Genomic DNA, 12687 nt, shown 5'->3' with positions numbered 1-12687 from the left:
AATGATCTGGATAAATTGGAGAAATGGACTGAGGTAAACAGGATGAAGTTTAATAACGACAAATGCAAAGTGCTCTACTTGGGAAGGAACAATAAGTTCTTCTTCGAGTGTCCCCGTGGGTGCTCCACAATAGGTGACGGCTTGGCCGGCGCTGCAGATCGGATCTTCCAAGCAGTTTCTGCCGGACCGCGCATGCGCCAGTGCGCGCCGCTCCCTGGCGCGCTCCTGGCCATGTGCGCGATCCGGTCCCCGCCAGTTCCTCTCAACCGCCGTCGGCTGCAGACGGAATCCGACTAGGCTAAAGCCACATAGCGTATTCAACGACTTTAATTGTTTTCTCTTTAAAGTTTTCAGTTATTTAGGCTACCATAAGTAGCCGGTTGTTATTTTGTAAAAAAAAAAAACAAACAAAAAAAACAAACAACAAACAAGCTACGGAGGGACAGCTCAAGCCAGTCCCAGTAACAAGCGCCGGAGGCCGGGAGCTAGGGCCATCAGCCCTCCTGCTGAGGCAGGCCATCGGACGGGGAAACAGCACAAAGAGGGTGCTAAGTGCCCATAAACAAACTCAAAGACTCACCAACAATGTCCTCCTCAGGCTTTAAAAAATGTGAGTCCTGCCGAGAGGCGATGCCAGTGTCCGATGGGCACAGTCTCTGCATAAGGTGCCTGGGGGAGTCCCATGTGGCACAAAAATGCGCCTTCTGTGCAAAATTAACAACAAGAGCACGGAGAGACAGGGAGATGAGGATTAAACTGCTGCTTCTTGACAAGGCCCTCCAGCCAGACGTGCCGGAGCGGCCGCAGCAGGAGGGACCCTCCGGGGCCCTTAGAAGAAAAGCTGCCTCCCTCACTCCATCAGCGCAAAAACGGAGGAGAGTTTCTCCAACCCGATCCCTGCCGGCAGCAACGGTGAGCGGGACGGGAGGAGCAAGCAGCCCCCAGCCGCAGCAACAGCTGATCGGCGGCGGCACGGAGAGCCACGTGGAAGTGGCTCAGCCTCCGATGATCAGCCAGCCGCCCCGCACCGCAGGCAGGGCGGCGGCTAAGCAAGCGCCGGTACCGGCGGCACCGCAGGCAGCGGCACCGACCCCCGGGGAACCGGCGGTGCAGAGCGCGCAGGCACATAGCCTGCAGGCACAGAAGCACTCCGCATGTGCGGCACCGCCTTCGAGCGTGCCTAGCACGGTGCCGACGGGGCCGGGATCCCCCGCCCATCAGGGGGCGGAGTTACCTCCCTTAGGGAGGGGGAAGGCTGCACACAAGAGGAGGCATTGCAGCCCCTCTCCAGACAGGGCTGTGGAGCTCTTTTCTCACAGCCCTCTGCTCATGTTGCAGACTCCAACCAGAAGGCAGGGGTCCCCCCTAGCCTACCCGGAGCCCCCTTCTCCTTTCCTGCAATCAGCCTCCCCATGGCTGGCACCACCCTCACCCTTCCTGGGATTTGAAACACTGGACTATTATGCAAAATCGCTCTCTCCAGTGTCTTGACGATCCCCCTCTCCCAGACACAGAGGGTACGTGCAAAGGGAATGGTCAAGGTCACCTTCCCAGGAACAGTGCCTATACTGCCATGGTCATCCCTACCACGTGGGGCATGGACACCATCGGCAATCTACCAGGGAAAGATCCCCACATACTACCTAGTACCCCCGAGGGCAATCATGATCGGGGACAGAGACTCAAACGTCCCAGGGGGGACTGGCCGTAGACCCACGAGATTTTCCCTCGCATACCTCCAGCGAGAGGGCGCACCATCACCATCAAGAACTGGAAGGGTCCAAAGAAATGTACCCCAGCGGTTCCTCGTTTTCCTCCCCGGATGAGGCCACGGCCTTAGGGGACGTCCATCCTAAGGACGATCTCAAACAGTTTCAGGAGCTGTTTAAGAGGGTAGCTTTCACGCAAGGCATCCAGACAGCACAAGTGCAAGAGAAACATCATAAGCTCCTTAAAAATTTGAGCTCCCCAGCCTCCTCCAGAGTAGCAATACCGCTTGATGAAGCGATCTTGGAGTCCGCCACTACCATATGGCAGACCCCTGCAACTATTCCGCCTGTTCAAAAGAGAGCGGATAAGAAATACTTCGTGCCGGCTAAGGGCATGGAGTTCTTGTTTAGCCACCCCCAGCCAAACTCCTTGGTGGTGGAGTCCTCGCAACAAAGAATAAAAACATCTCAATTTAAAACAGGGGGAACGGACAGAGATGCCAAGAAGCTAGAGCTGTTCGGCAGAAAGGTCTACTCCTCCTGCACCTTAACGTTGCGCATGGCAAATTACGCAGCGCACTTGGCGAACCATAATTTCGACAACTATGCCAGATTAACTTCCCTCATGGACTCGCTTCCAGAGGACAAAAAGCCGGTCCTCAAGGCCATAGTGCAAGAGGGCTACGCGGCTGCGAGGATGGAAGTTCAGATTGCTTTGGACGTTGCGGACACGGCAGCACGTTCCACAGCAACTGCAGTGGTGATGCGACGGGAGTCCTGGCTCCAGACCTCGGGTATACCGAGAGATCTGCAAGCGAAGATAGTCGACCTTCCCTTCGACTTGCAGAAGCTGTTTGCTGAATCAACTGACTCGGTCCTTCATTCCAGTAAAGATTCAAGAGCCACACTCAGGACCCTGGGGATTTACACCCCTCCATACTCAAAGAAAAGGTACTACCCACAGCAAAGGCGGTACCAGTACCAGCAACAGCGCCCCCAGTATCACAGGGGTTACGAGCAAGGGCGGCATCAGCAGCACCAGCAGTACAGAACCCCCAGGCGACGCTCACAACAGGGCCGTCCGTCCTTGGGGCGGGGCCAAAGGCCACAAGTTTGACATACAGATCCAGGGCTGCGCCATCACCACCATTGCACAAGATCATCCGAAACGGCTTTTTCACCATCGCCTCCGACCATTCTACGACCAGTGGCAAAGGATCACCACAGACAAATGGGTGCTGGAGATCATAGCCACGGGGTACGCCATCCCCTTCCAGTCGCTCCCGCCGCCGCGACCCCCGCCCAAGCCCCACCCTCAGGAGGCCTCCCATGTAGCCAGGCTCAGGCAGGAGGTGGCCCACCTCGAGTTCTTAGGGGCGGTGGAGAAGGTGCCGGAGCAACTGCAAGGGAAAGGGTTCTACTCTCGGTATTTCCTGACGGAGAAAAAGACAGGAGGCTGGAGGCCCATCTTAGACCTTCGTGGCCTCAACAGGTATCTACGCAAGCAACGTTTTCGGATGATCACGATTGCCTCCATCCTTACAGCACTGGACGATGGAGACTGGTTCGCAGCCCTCGATCTACAAGACGCGTACTTCCACATAACCATCCATCCGGCTCACCGGCGTTTTCTCCGGTTCATGGTGGGCAACGAACACTTCCAATACAAGGTCCTACCGTTTGGCCTTTCCTCGGCCCCCAGAGTCTTCACCAAGACCTTGGCAGTGGTGTCAGCCTACCTGCACAGACAGGGGGTGTTTATCTTCCCGTATCTGGACGACTGCCTGCTCAAAGGGACCTCGAAAAGGGAGGTCCTCCGCATGATACGCGTCACAGCAAACACGTTCTCCTCACTTGGCCTGGTTATCAATCTGGCAAAATCAAAGATAGACCCCTCACAGGACATAGAGTTCATAGGGGCTCGCATAAACTCGGTCTCGGCGAGAGTATACCTACCAGAGGCTCGCTTTCGAGCCATCGGTTCCCTCGTGCAGGTCATCACCTTCAGCCCTACAGTGCCGGTCTTGACGTGCTTGCAGCTGCTGGGCCACATGGCAGCGGCGACGTTTGTGGTACAGAACACCAGGTTGCACATGCGCAGCATGCAACACTGGCTGGCAAGTGTATACAAGCCGGCAGTACACACCGTTCACAGGGTGGTGTCGCCCTCACCTGGGGTGCGCGAATCCCTGCAATGGTGGGTAAACCCCGGGAACTTGCTAACGGGGGTACCCTTCCATCAGCCGCAAATGTCGGTTTTCCTCACTATGGATGCCTCCCTCATAGGGTGGGGAGCGCACATGGGCGAAGAGGTGGCTCAAGGACTGTGGTCACCCATGGAACAGTCTCTACATATCAATGTTCTAGAGCTCAGAGCAGTGTTCAACGCCTGCAAACACTTTCGAGACCGTATACGAGGCAAAGTCGTCGGGATCAGTACGGACAATACCTCCACCATGTTTTACATAAACAGGCAAGGAGGAGCTCGATCCCGTACCTTATGCGCGGAAGCAATCCGCCTATGGAACTGGTGCATCGCCCACGATATAATCCTGAGAGCCTCATACTTGCCGGGCGCTCACAACGTGAAGGCAGACCAGTTGAGCAGGCGTTTTGCGCTCACCCACGAGTGGCAGATCCGTCCCGATCTACTACGGCCGATTTTCCACGCATGGGGGTTTCCCCAAATAGATCTGTTTGCCACTCAGCACAACAAACAGTGCCCACGATTCTCCTCCAGAGCAGGGCTGGGCCGGGGGTCCCTGGGGGACGCGTTCGCGATCCCGTGGGGGGGCCCCCTGCTTTACGCGTTTCCCCCCGCAGTGCTGATCCACAAGGTTCTGCAAAAAGCCAGGAGAGAAAAGGCTCGGATGATCCTGATAGTCCCAACGTGGGATCGCCAACAATGGTTCCCCCTACTCCTGCGCATGTCGGACCGCCCACCGATGCCTCTTCTGGTGGCGCCGGATCTGCTCACGCAAGCCCAGGGGTCCATAGTGCATCCGCACCCCCAAAGCCTGCGACTGCAAGCGTGGCTAATCCATGGCTCAGCTCCCTAGAGAGCACATGCACAGTGGAAGTACAGCAAGTCCTAGAAAGTAGCAGGAGGACTTCCACTAGGAAAACCTACAAACAAAAATGGACTCGCTTCATGGCTTGGTGTTCTACCAAGCAGCTGGCCCCCCTTTCGGTGCCTATACCTACAATTCTAGAGTATTTACTGGACCTCAAGAGAGCAGGACTCTCGCTATCCTCGTTAAAGGTTCACCTTGCCGCCATCTCGGCGTTCAGACATGAGGATGGGGGGCACACGGTGTTCGCCCACCCTATGGTTACCAGGTTCCTCAAAGGGTTGGTAAACCTCTACCCCCCTCGGAAACCGATTCCACCCTCGTGGAACTTGGACCTGGTCCTTACCACACTCATGGGACCACCGTTCGAGCCCTTGGCCACAGTTCCCCTTCGCCTCCTTACAATAAAGACGACCTTTCTTCTTGCAATTACGTCGGCTCGTCGGGTGAGCGAGCTTGCGGCAGTCATGGCAACGCCACCCTGCACTGTCTTTTCCAAGGAGGCGGTAACCATACGGCTGCATCCAGCCTTTGTTCCCAAAGTTTCTTCCGAGTTTCACATCAATGAACCTATTGTTCTACCCTCGTTTTATCCAAAGCCTCATACCTCCAGCGAAGAGGCGCGCCTACACCTCCTGGACGTGAGGAGGGCGCTAGCCTTCTATGTAGACAGGACCAAGTCCTTCCGGAAAACGGATAGACTCCTAGTCTCCCTCGCTCCCAAATCAAAAGGAGAAGGTCTCTCATCGCAGAGAATTTCAAAGCACATTGTATCCTGCATAAAAATGTGCTACGAGCTCAAAAAGACTCCTTTGTCGGCCACTCCCAGGGCTCATTCCACCAGGGCGGTGGCAGCATCAACAGCCTTTTTCAAGGGCGTTGCATTGAAAGACATTTGCAGAGCGGCGACCTGGTCATCCTACGACACCTTCGCCAAACATTACGCCCTTCACAGGGTATTCCAAGAGGATACCCGTCTCTCCACAGCGGTCCTCTCGGGGACCAGCTGCACTTAATCCGATTACCCACCACCTATCTTGGGTTACTGCTGGGTAGTCACCTATTGTGGAGCACCCACGGGGACACTCGAAGAAGAAAGAGAAGTTACTCACCGTAGTAACGGAGGTTCTTCGAGATGTGTCCCCGTGGGTGCTCCACTTCCCGCCCATCCTCCCCGCTTCGGATCTCTGTTAGTGTTTTGCAGGGGCACCCGAGGCGGTTGGTCGAGGAACTGGCGGGGACCGGATCGCGCACATGGCCAGGAGCGCGCCAGGGAGTGGTGCGTGCCGGCGCATGCGTGGTCCGGCAGAAACTGCTTGGAAGATCTGATCTGCGGCGCCGGCCAAGCCGTCACCTATTGTGGAGCACCCACGGGGACACATCTCGAAGAACCACCTTTACTACGGTGAGTAACTTCTCTTTTCACACAGAGTGGGGAGAGACTGTCTAGGAATGACTACAGCAGAAAGGGATCTAGGGGTTACAGTGGACCACAAGTTATGAGTTAACAGTGTGATGCTGTTGCAAAAAAAGCAAACATGATTTTGGGATGCATCAGCAGGTGTGTTGTGAACAAGACATGAGAAGTCATTTTTCCGCTGTATTTTGCACTGGTTAGGCCTCAGCTGGAGTATTGTGTCCAGTTCTGGGCACCGCAGTTCAAGAAAGATGTGGAGAACTTAGAGAGGGTCCGGAAAAGAGCAACAAGAATGATTAAAGATCTAGAGAACATGACCTATGAAGAAAGGCTGAAAGAATTGGGCTTGTTTTGTTTGGAAAAGAGAACTGTGGAGTGACATGATAGCGGTTTTCAGGTATCTAAAAGGGTGTCATGAGGAGGGAGAAAACTTGTTGTTCTTGGCCTCTGAGGATAGAACAAGAGGCAATGGACTTAAACTGCAGCAAGGGAGGTTTAGGTTGGACATTAGGAAAAAGTTCCTAACTATCAGGCTGGTCAAACAGTTGAATAAATTGCCAAGGGAGGTTGTGGAATCTCCATCTCTGGAGATATTTAAGACCAGGTTAGATAGATGTCCCTCAGGGGCGTGTCCAACCCATGGCCCACAGGCCGCATGCGGCCCTGGACAGCTAGTAATGTGGCCCCACAAGATCATAAACTTTTAACATTATTATGTGATTTATATACATTAACTATATTATATATTTTATATGCGGCCCAAGACAATTCCTCTTCACTCAATGCGGCCCAGGCAAGCCAAAAGGTTGGATACCCATGGTTTAGACAGTACTTGGTCCTGCCATGAGATTAGGGGGCTGGACTTGATGGCCTCTCAAGGTCCCTTCCAGTCCTAGTATTCTATGATTCTAATTATTTTTTTCTGTGGCTGTCAATTAACAATCAACACCTGTGATTAATTCATTAATTTTCTCAACATGTTCTATTTGTCCTGCGTTAATCGTAGGCCTTAATGGGCATTTATTGACAGCCCTAATTTGTATGAATATATGTTTATTAAACTTTTGGGTTGCTCTGCAGCTCTAATATTGTTGCTTTGCATTATGTAATTTTGCGTTCATAACCCAGTATATGTGGTGTTGAAGTATTTTTGAACAAAGGGAACACCATTTTGAGGATATGAGTAAACATATTATGTGTATTTACTGGTGTTTGGAATATGAAAAGAAGTTCATTTCATATGAATATTAGAATTAAAAATAATATATTTTAAATATTGAATAAATAAGTTAGGTGATAATAAATAAAAACCAGTTATTTTATTTAAATCATTTTATTAATACTAACAGTTTCATTTTCTTCATGAATATAATTTCTAATATCTAAAATAAGAAATGTATATTTATCAGAAGCATTAGTTTAAATTAAAGGGATGGTATTAGTCTAAAAGGATTGCTGTATAAATTATTTTATTGTTTGATGCTTTGAAGATGAAATGTTTGGGTTTTCTGACTTAAGAAGTTTGTAAATTGAACTATAATAAACTATAATTTAAATCTGAATTTATCCAAATAAAATAGAAGATCTGTTGGCTTTTTCTCAAATAGTGGCAAAAATATAGTGCTTTAAATATGCATGCAGTTCTATTTAGAATTAATAGGACATGGCTGTTTTTGTGTATGTAACAAAAATACAGTTGGCAAATAATATTTGCCAATTTTATGGAATATTGTCACCAAGAAAGTATTAGGTTTTCTTAAATCAGCAATGAGGGTGAAAGTTATACTTCTAAAGTTATAACTTGTTATAATCAGTTTCTTTAGATTTAGAGTTGTATGATCAGTGATTATCATTGATAAACTTCCTTACTAAATGTTTTGGTGGTGGCTGTGATGTTGTTTTTGTATTGTTTATCATGCTGCTATTCCTAAAATGGCCAAATTTTGTTATTTGTTAATGCCCTGTTGCTGGCATTATATAAAGTCATCCCAAATTGTGAAGACTTCATGATTTTAAGCCTAAGGATTCTTATTGTAAACTTTCCTTTTTGTTTTTGGTTTTTGTCAGTGGGGAAAAGAGACAGAGAGAGAGAGAGCGCGTGCGCGCACGTGTGTGTGTGTGTGTGTGTGTGTGTGTACTGATTTATTTTTTTAATAATTAACTTGATATCATGAATCCCATAAATTGAAATATGTAGAAAACTTTAATTTGTGTGGATTCTATGTCACAGCTAATAACCATAAACCACGAAGTTTGACCATAAGGATTGATTATTTACATTTAAAGCAAAAACAATTCTTCTGACTTCAGATAGTGCCTCTTCCATTCCCCCTCTCCCCCACTTTGTGTATTTAAATTTTTTCTGCCTTGTCTGTCAGGTGTTAGAACAGCTGTATTAGACTTCCATTTCTGCTCTCCCTTTTTGGCAGATACAAAATTAGAGAGAATCTTTTTTTGTGAGCTAACTCCAGATTCTTCTACGTACTCTTCCACTTTGCCATCTACTTGCAGACTTTATATTATTATTATCATCATGATGTTATTAGTGTTATTGTTTGCCCTGACAAATGATAAATATAAGAAATGGTATTTTTCAGTTCATCTCATAGAAGTACCATAATGCAATTTCTTTATCATGAAAGTGCAGCTTACAAATATAGATATTTTTTATTCTGTAATTCCATTCAAAAACAAAACTATTCAAAATTTTTGAGTCTGACTTCTTGTTCAGCCAGTCATTAGGACACACAAGTTTGTTCACATTTACAGGAGGTAATGCTGCTTGAGACAATGCTGCCCATGTCACCTGAAAGTGAGAACAGGAGTTTGCATGGCCCTTTTGCAGTGGCCAGTGCCAGGAATTTGTGCCAGATATGCTAAACATTCATATGTTCTTTCATGGTTCAGCCGCAATTCAAGAAAACATGCCTCCATGCTGATGCTTCTTGATAAAATGCAGTGATTAAATTGGTGACTGAACTTCCAGAGGAAAACAGTATGTTTTCTGCTGCTTTACCTTTATTCTGTCTTATATTTCATATTATATCAGAGGGATGAGGTGTGACACATGCTTTCAGAAGTCTTCAAAGTGCAACACTTGGATGAGGAAACTACAGAATCAGAGCCACTAAAAAAGAAAATCAATCCTCCACTAGTGGCATCTGACTCGCAATGATGATAGTGAGCATGCATTGATTTTCACTGCTTTGGATCATTATTAAGCAAAGCCCCTCATTGAACATAAGAACATAAGAATGGCCATACTGGGTCAGACCAAAGGTCCATCAAGCCCAGCATCCCATCTGCCGACGGTGGCCAATGCCAGGTGCCCCAGAGAAGGAGAACAGAAGACAATGATCAAGTGATTTATCTCCTGCCATCCATCTCCTGCCCTTGTTATGAAGGCTATGGCACCATACTTTATCCCCTAATAGAGTCCTGGCCTTCACAGCCTCCTCGGGCAAGGAGTTCCACTGGTATGGATGCATGTTCTCTGGAAAGGTGGTAGAAGCCTGAAGGGGTATAGAATCATTAGCACATCTGGCATGGAAATATCTTGTGACACCAGCTTATAACAGTGCCATGTGACTGACTGACTGGTGTGGGCAGCATCATCTCCTACAAATATAAACAAACTTGTTTGAGTGACTGGTTGAACAAGATTCAGGATTGACTGAGCTTGTGGATTCTATAGTTTTACATTGCTTTATTTTTGAATGCAGTTATTTTTAAGTAAGTCCACATTTCTAAGTTCAATTGTCATGATAAAGAGATTGTATTACAGTACGGGGGAATTGGAAAGTAGTATTTTTGTTTTTACAGCACAGATAGTTGTAAAAATAAAAAGTAAGCACTGTATATTCTGTGTGTTAGTTGATATCAGTATATTTGAAAAAGTAGAAAACATCCACAAATATTTAAAAATGGCATTTTTATGTGTTTGATTAATCACAATTTTTAATATGTTAATTTTAATGACTTGACAGACCTAAAATAGATGTATGTGTATTCGAGAAGTTTACTTATATTAATGTACATTTTTCCAGTTTTCCAGGTAAGAAGGGTACTGGTAGAATTTGCAGAGACAAACTGATAATCATTCTAAAAGTAGTTAGATCCGTCAGTGTTTATACAAAATGGGTAAGATGTCTTTTGTTACCCAATAAAAAGCAAAATGCAGAGGCGTGATTTGTACAGATGCATGCTACTGTCAGCTCTCCTATACCTTGGTGAAGAACCCCACATTATTTATATAAATCTGAGGTTGCCTGAAACTCCATTTTTATTTATATTTTTAATTTACAGTAGGGCATCTATATTGAATATTATTGCCCTCTAAATTAATCACACTCTCTAATTAAGAGATTTTTTTAAACTGAAATCTTGTTTTCTTCTAGCTAACAGCACGATTGCTGCCTGCTGTGCAATCTGATGAGAGACTGCAACCTTTGCTGAATCACCTCAGGTAACATGAAACAGAAACAAATATATTCATCCATAAAGTTAAGAGAATTGTATATGTAGTATTCAGACTTCTTCAGATCTTTACTGCTGGGAGAAAGACGACTAAATGAAATGAAACATTATCTTTTCTTTTCAGTTCTATATTGATAGGAAAATGTATACTTTCTTAAAGTAAATAGAAACATTTATTTTGGGTCAAATGTGACATTTTCTTTACAAGAACAGCTAAAGAAAAAATTTCATGTATTTTAACAAAACACCCTTTGTTCTGTAGGTTCTTTTACATAATTACATGTAAAATTATTCACATTTTCATGTAAAGGTATATGAATTCAAAATTATGGTACCCAGGCATGAAGTTATTCTGCTGTATTTATTATCCAAGAAGAACATATTTTATCTGTCACTGGTGAATGGATCCTTCTCTGAAAGATTATGGATGCAGCCCTAAGTTATGAACCAATACCACAGTCCCTAGCACTCATCCAGTAACAAGTAGGCAGATCAGCCTGCTTCCTGTATAAGGAGAACGGGAGATAGTGTTCCTCCGTGAGCTACTTTTCTGAATTTTCACTCCCAGCTTTTCCTTATGTTCTTCATTTTAGCAGTTCAATTAGTCCTTACTGTTTTTAGGTGATTCAGCTAGTTCTTTACTTTGTTTTCCCAGTTTGGCAATTTGTATCTTGGGGGAATAGCCAGAGGAAAGGGGTTGATATAGCCAGTGATGTGTGTGGTTTCACATAGATGTGTATGTAATGCCCCGTCTCTCTCCCCTTCATTTATATAGTGTCATAGGAAAGCATGACGCTTCACAAGGAGAAGTGTGACTTTTTATGGTGACTTTTAAAAATTAATATATTACTGCCATATTCCTTTTATTTGTGTGCATATCTGTGAAATTAACTTTTGGATGTTACTAACATCAGGACAAACTGAAGCACCATATCTTCATGGGTTTCAATGCACATTGCTTTTGAAAAAGAAGTTAACTTTATGCCTATGTTTGTCGATATGGGTTAAGTCATATTTGAGAGAAGAGAATTCAAACAACACGTCTGTTAAAAATGTGTCTATTGCATGAGTACGATATTGGTGGTATGTTGTCAATTCACATCACTGATTTGTGTAATATTTATAGTTTTTTGAGTGGTTGTGACTGAATTAGTCGTGTGTGGTTGCCCAGTGCATGGAAGAAACAGAGCTTTAGATAATGCAAACATCCAGAGATCAGCATCTCAAGCAACCCTTTATGGAACAGGTGGTGATACCCTCCTCAGCACCCACTCACCTCTTCTCTACCTCTTGGACTGCTACAGAGGTGATCTTTAACAGATTCTGGACTTGGATTCTTATTGGAGGAAAAAAAAAATCAGGCACCCTTTCCAGGGTCTCCTTGAAAGAGGATCCACAAAAAAAGCCTGGAGTCACTCTAGGTTGAAGAGGGACTTTTCTGCTTTGGAAAAGAACACTGAACACCACTGGAATTTCCCAGGCATTCAGAGTGGAGCTTGCTGTTGACCATTCTCCTTGGTGTTGAGGCAGGAACTCCCACACTGTTTTGTTTGTTGGAGACCTATCCCACTGACCGTGAGAGAGAGTTACATGACCCAACAGCAACAGTAATACTCTCAGCAGTACTAAAGGCAGCCTGGTTACTCTTTGGGGCAGAATGACTTTTCGAGGAGGAGGCACAAGTCACAGAGAAGGAAGCCCTTTAGGTCCAACTCAAATCAGGTAGCCTGCCAGTAATCTGCTGTAGGAAAGAAACACATTTGACTTTTCCCTTGAGCACAGCAATGCAGTCACTAGCAATCTTAATCCCCAGCTGTTCTCCTGGTATTGAAAGAATATATTAAGTAACTGAAGTGTGAGAAAGAGGCCACTTTCCTTCTGAGTGTTCCATCTGCTGGACTGTCAAGCCTAGAGCTTGTAGAGAGGCAGAATAGATTGCTGCTGCTTCTCCTTAAGGAGGCACCTAAGGTTAAACTTAACGGGTTCCAGGCACTTGCTAGGTCCAGACAAAGAA

The 12687-nt window shown here is 46.3% G+C and overlaps 1 protein-coding gene across 3 annotated transcripts in view; it reads left to right on the top strand.

Annotated features, from left to right (window-relative positions):
• PRIM2 (DNA primase subunit 2) overlaps positions 1-12687 on the top strand; it is a 223184-nt gene that overhangs the window by 144173 nt on the left and 66324 nt on the right. For all 3 annotated transcript variants that reach the window (XR_012645098.1, XM_074991105.1, XM_074991104.1), the window contains exon 8: positions 10595-10662. Coding sequence is in view for 2 of the 3 variants with exons in the window: in XM_074991105.1 (XP_074847206.1) it covers positions 10595-10662 (68 nt within the window). In the remaining variant the exon portion in view is untranslated. The remainder of the gene's footprint in view (positions 1-10594; positions 10663-12687) is intronic.

Source organism: Carettochelys insculpta, chromosome 3, assembly GCF_033958435.1.
Source record: "Carettochelys insculpta isolate YL-2023 chromosome 3, ASM3395843v1, whole genome shotgun sequence".
In the NCBI taxonomy this organism is placed as follows: Eukaryota; Metazoa; Chordata; order Testudines; family Carettochelyidae; genus Carettochelys; species Carettochelys insculpta.
Note: the sequence above shows the minus strand (reverse complement) of the source record. Positions and strands in the feature narration are given on the sequence as shown.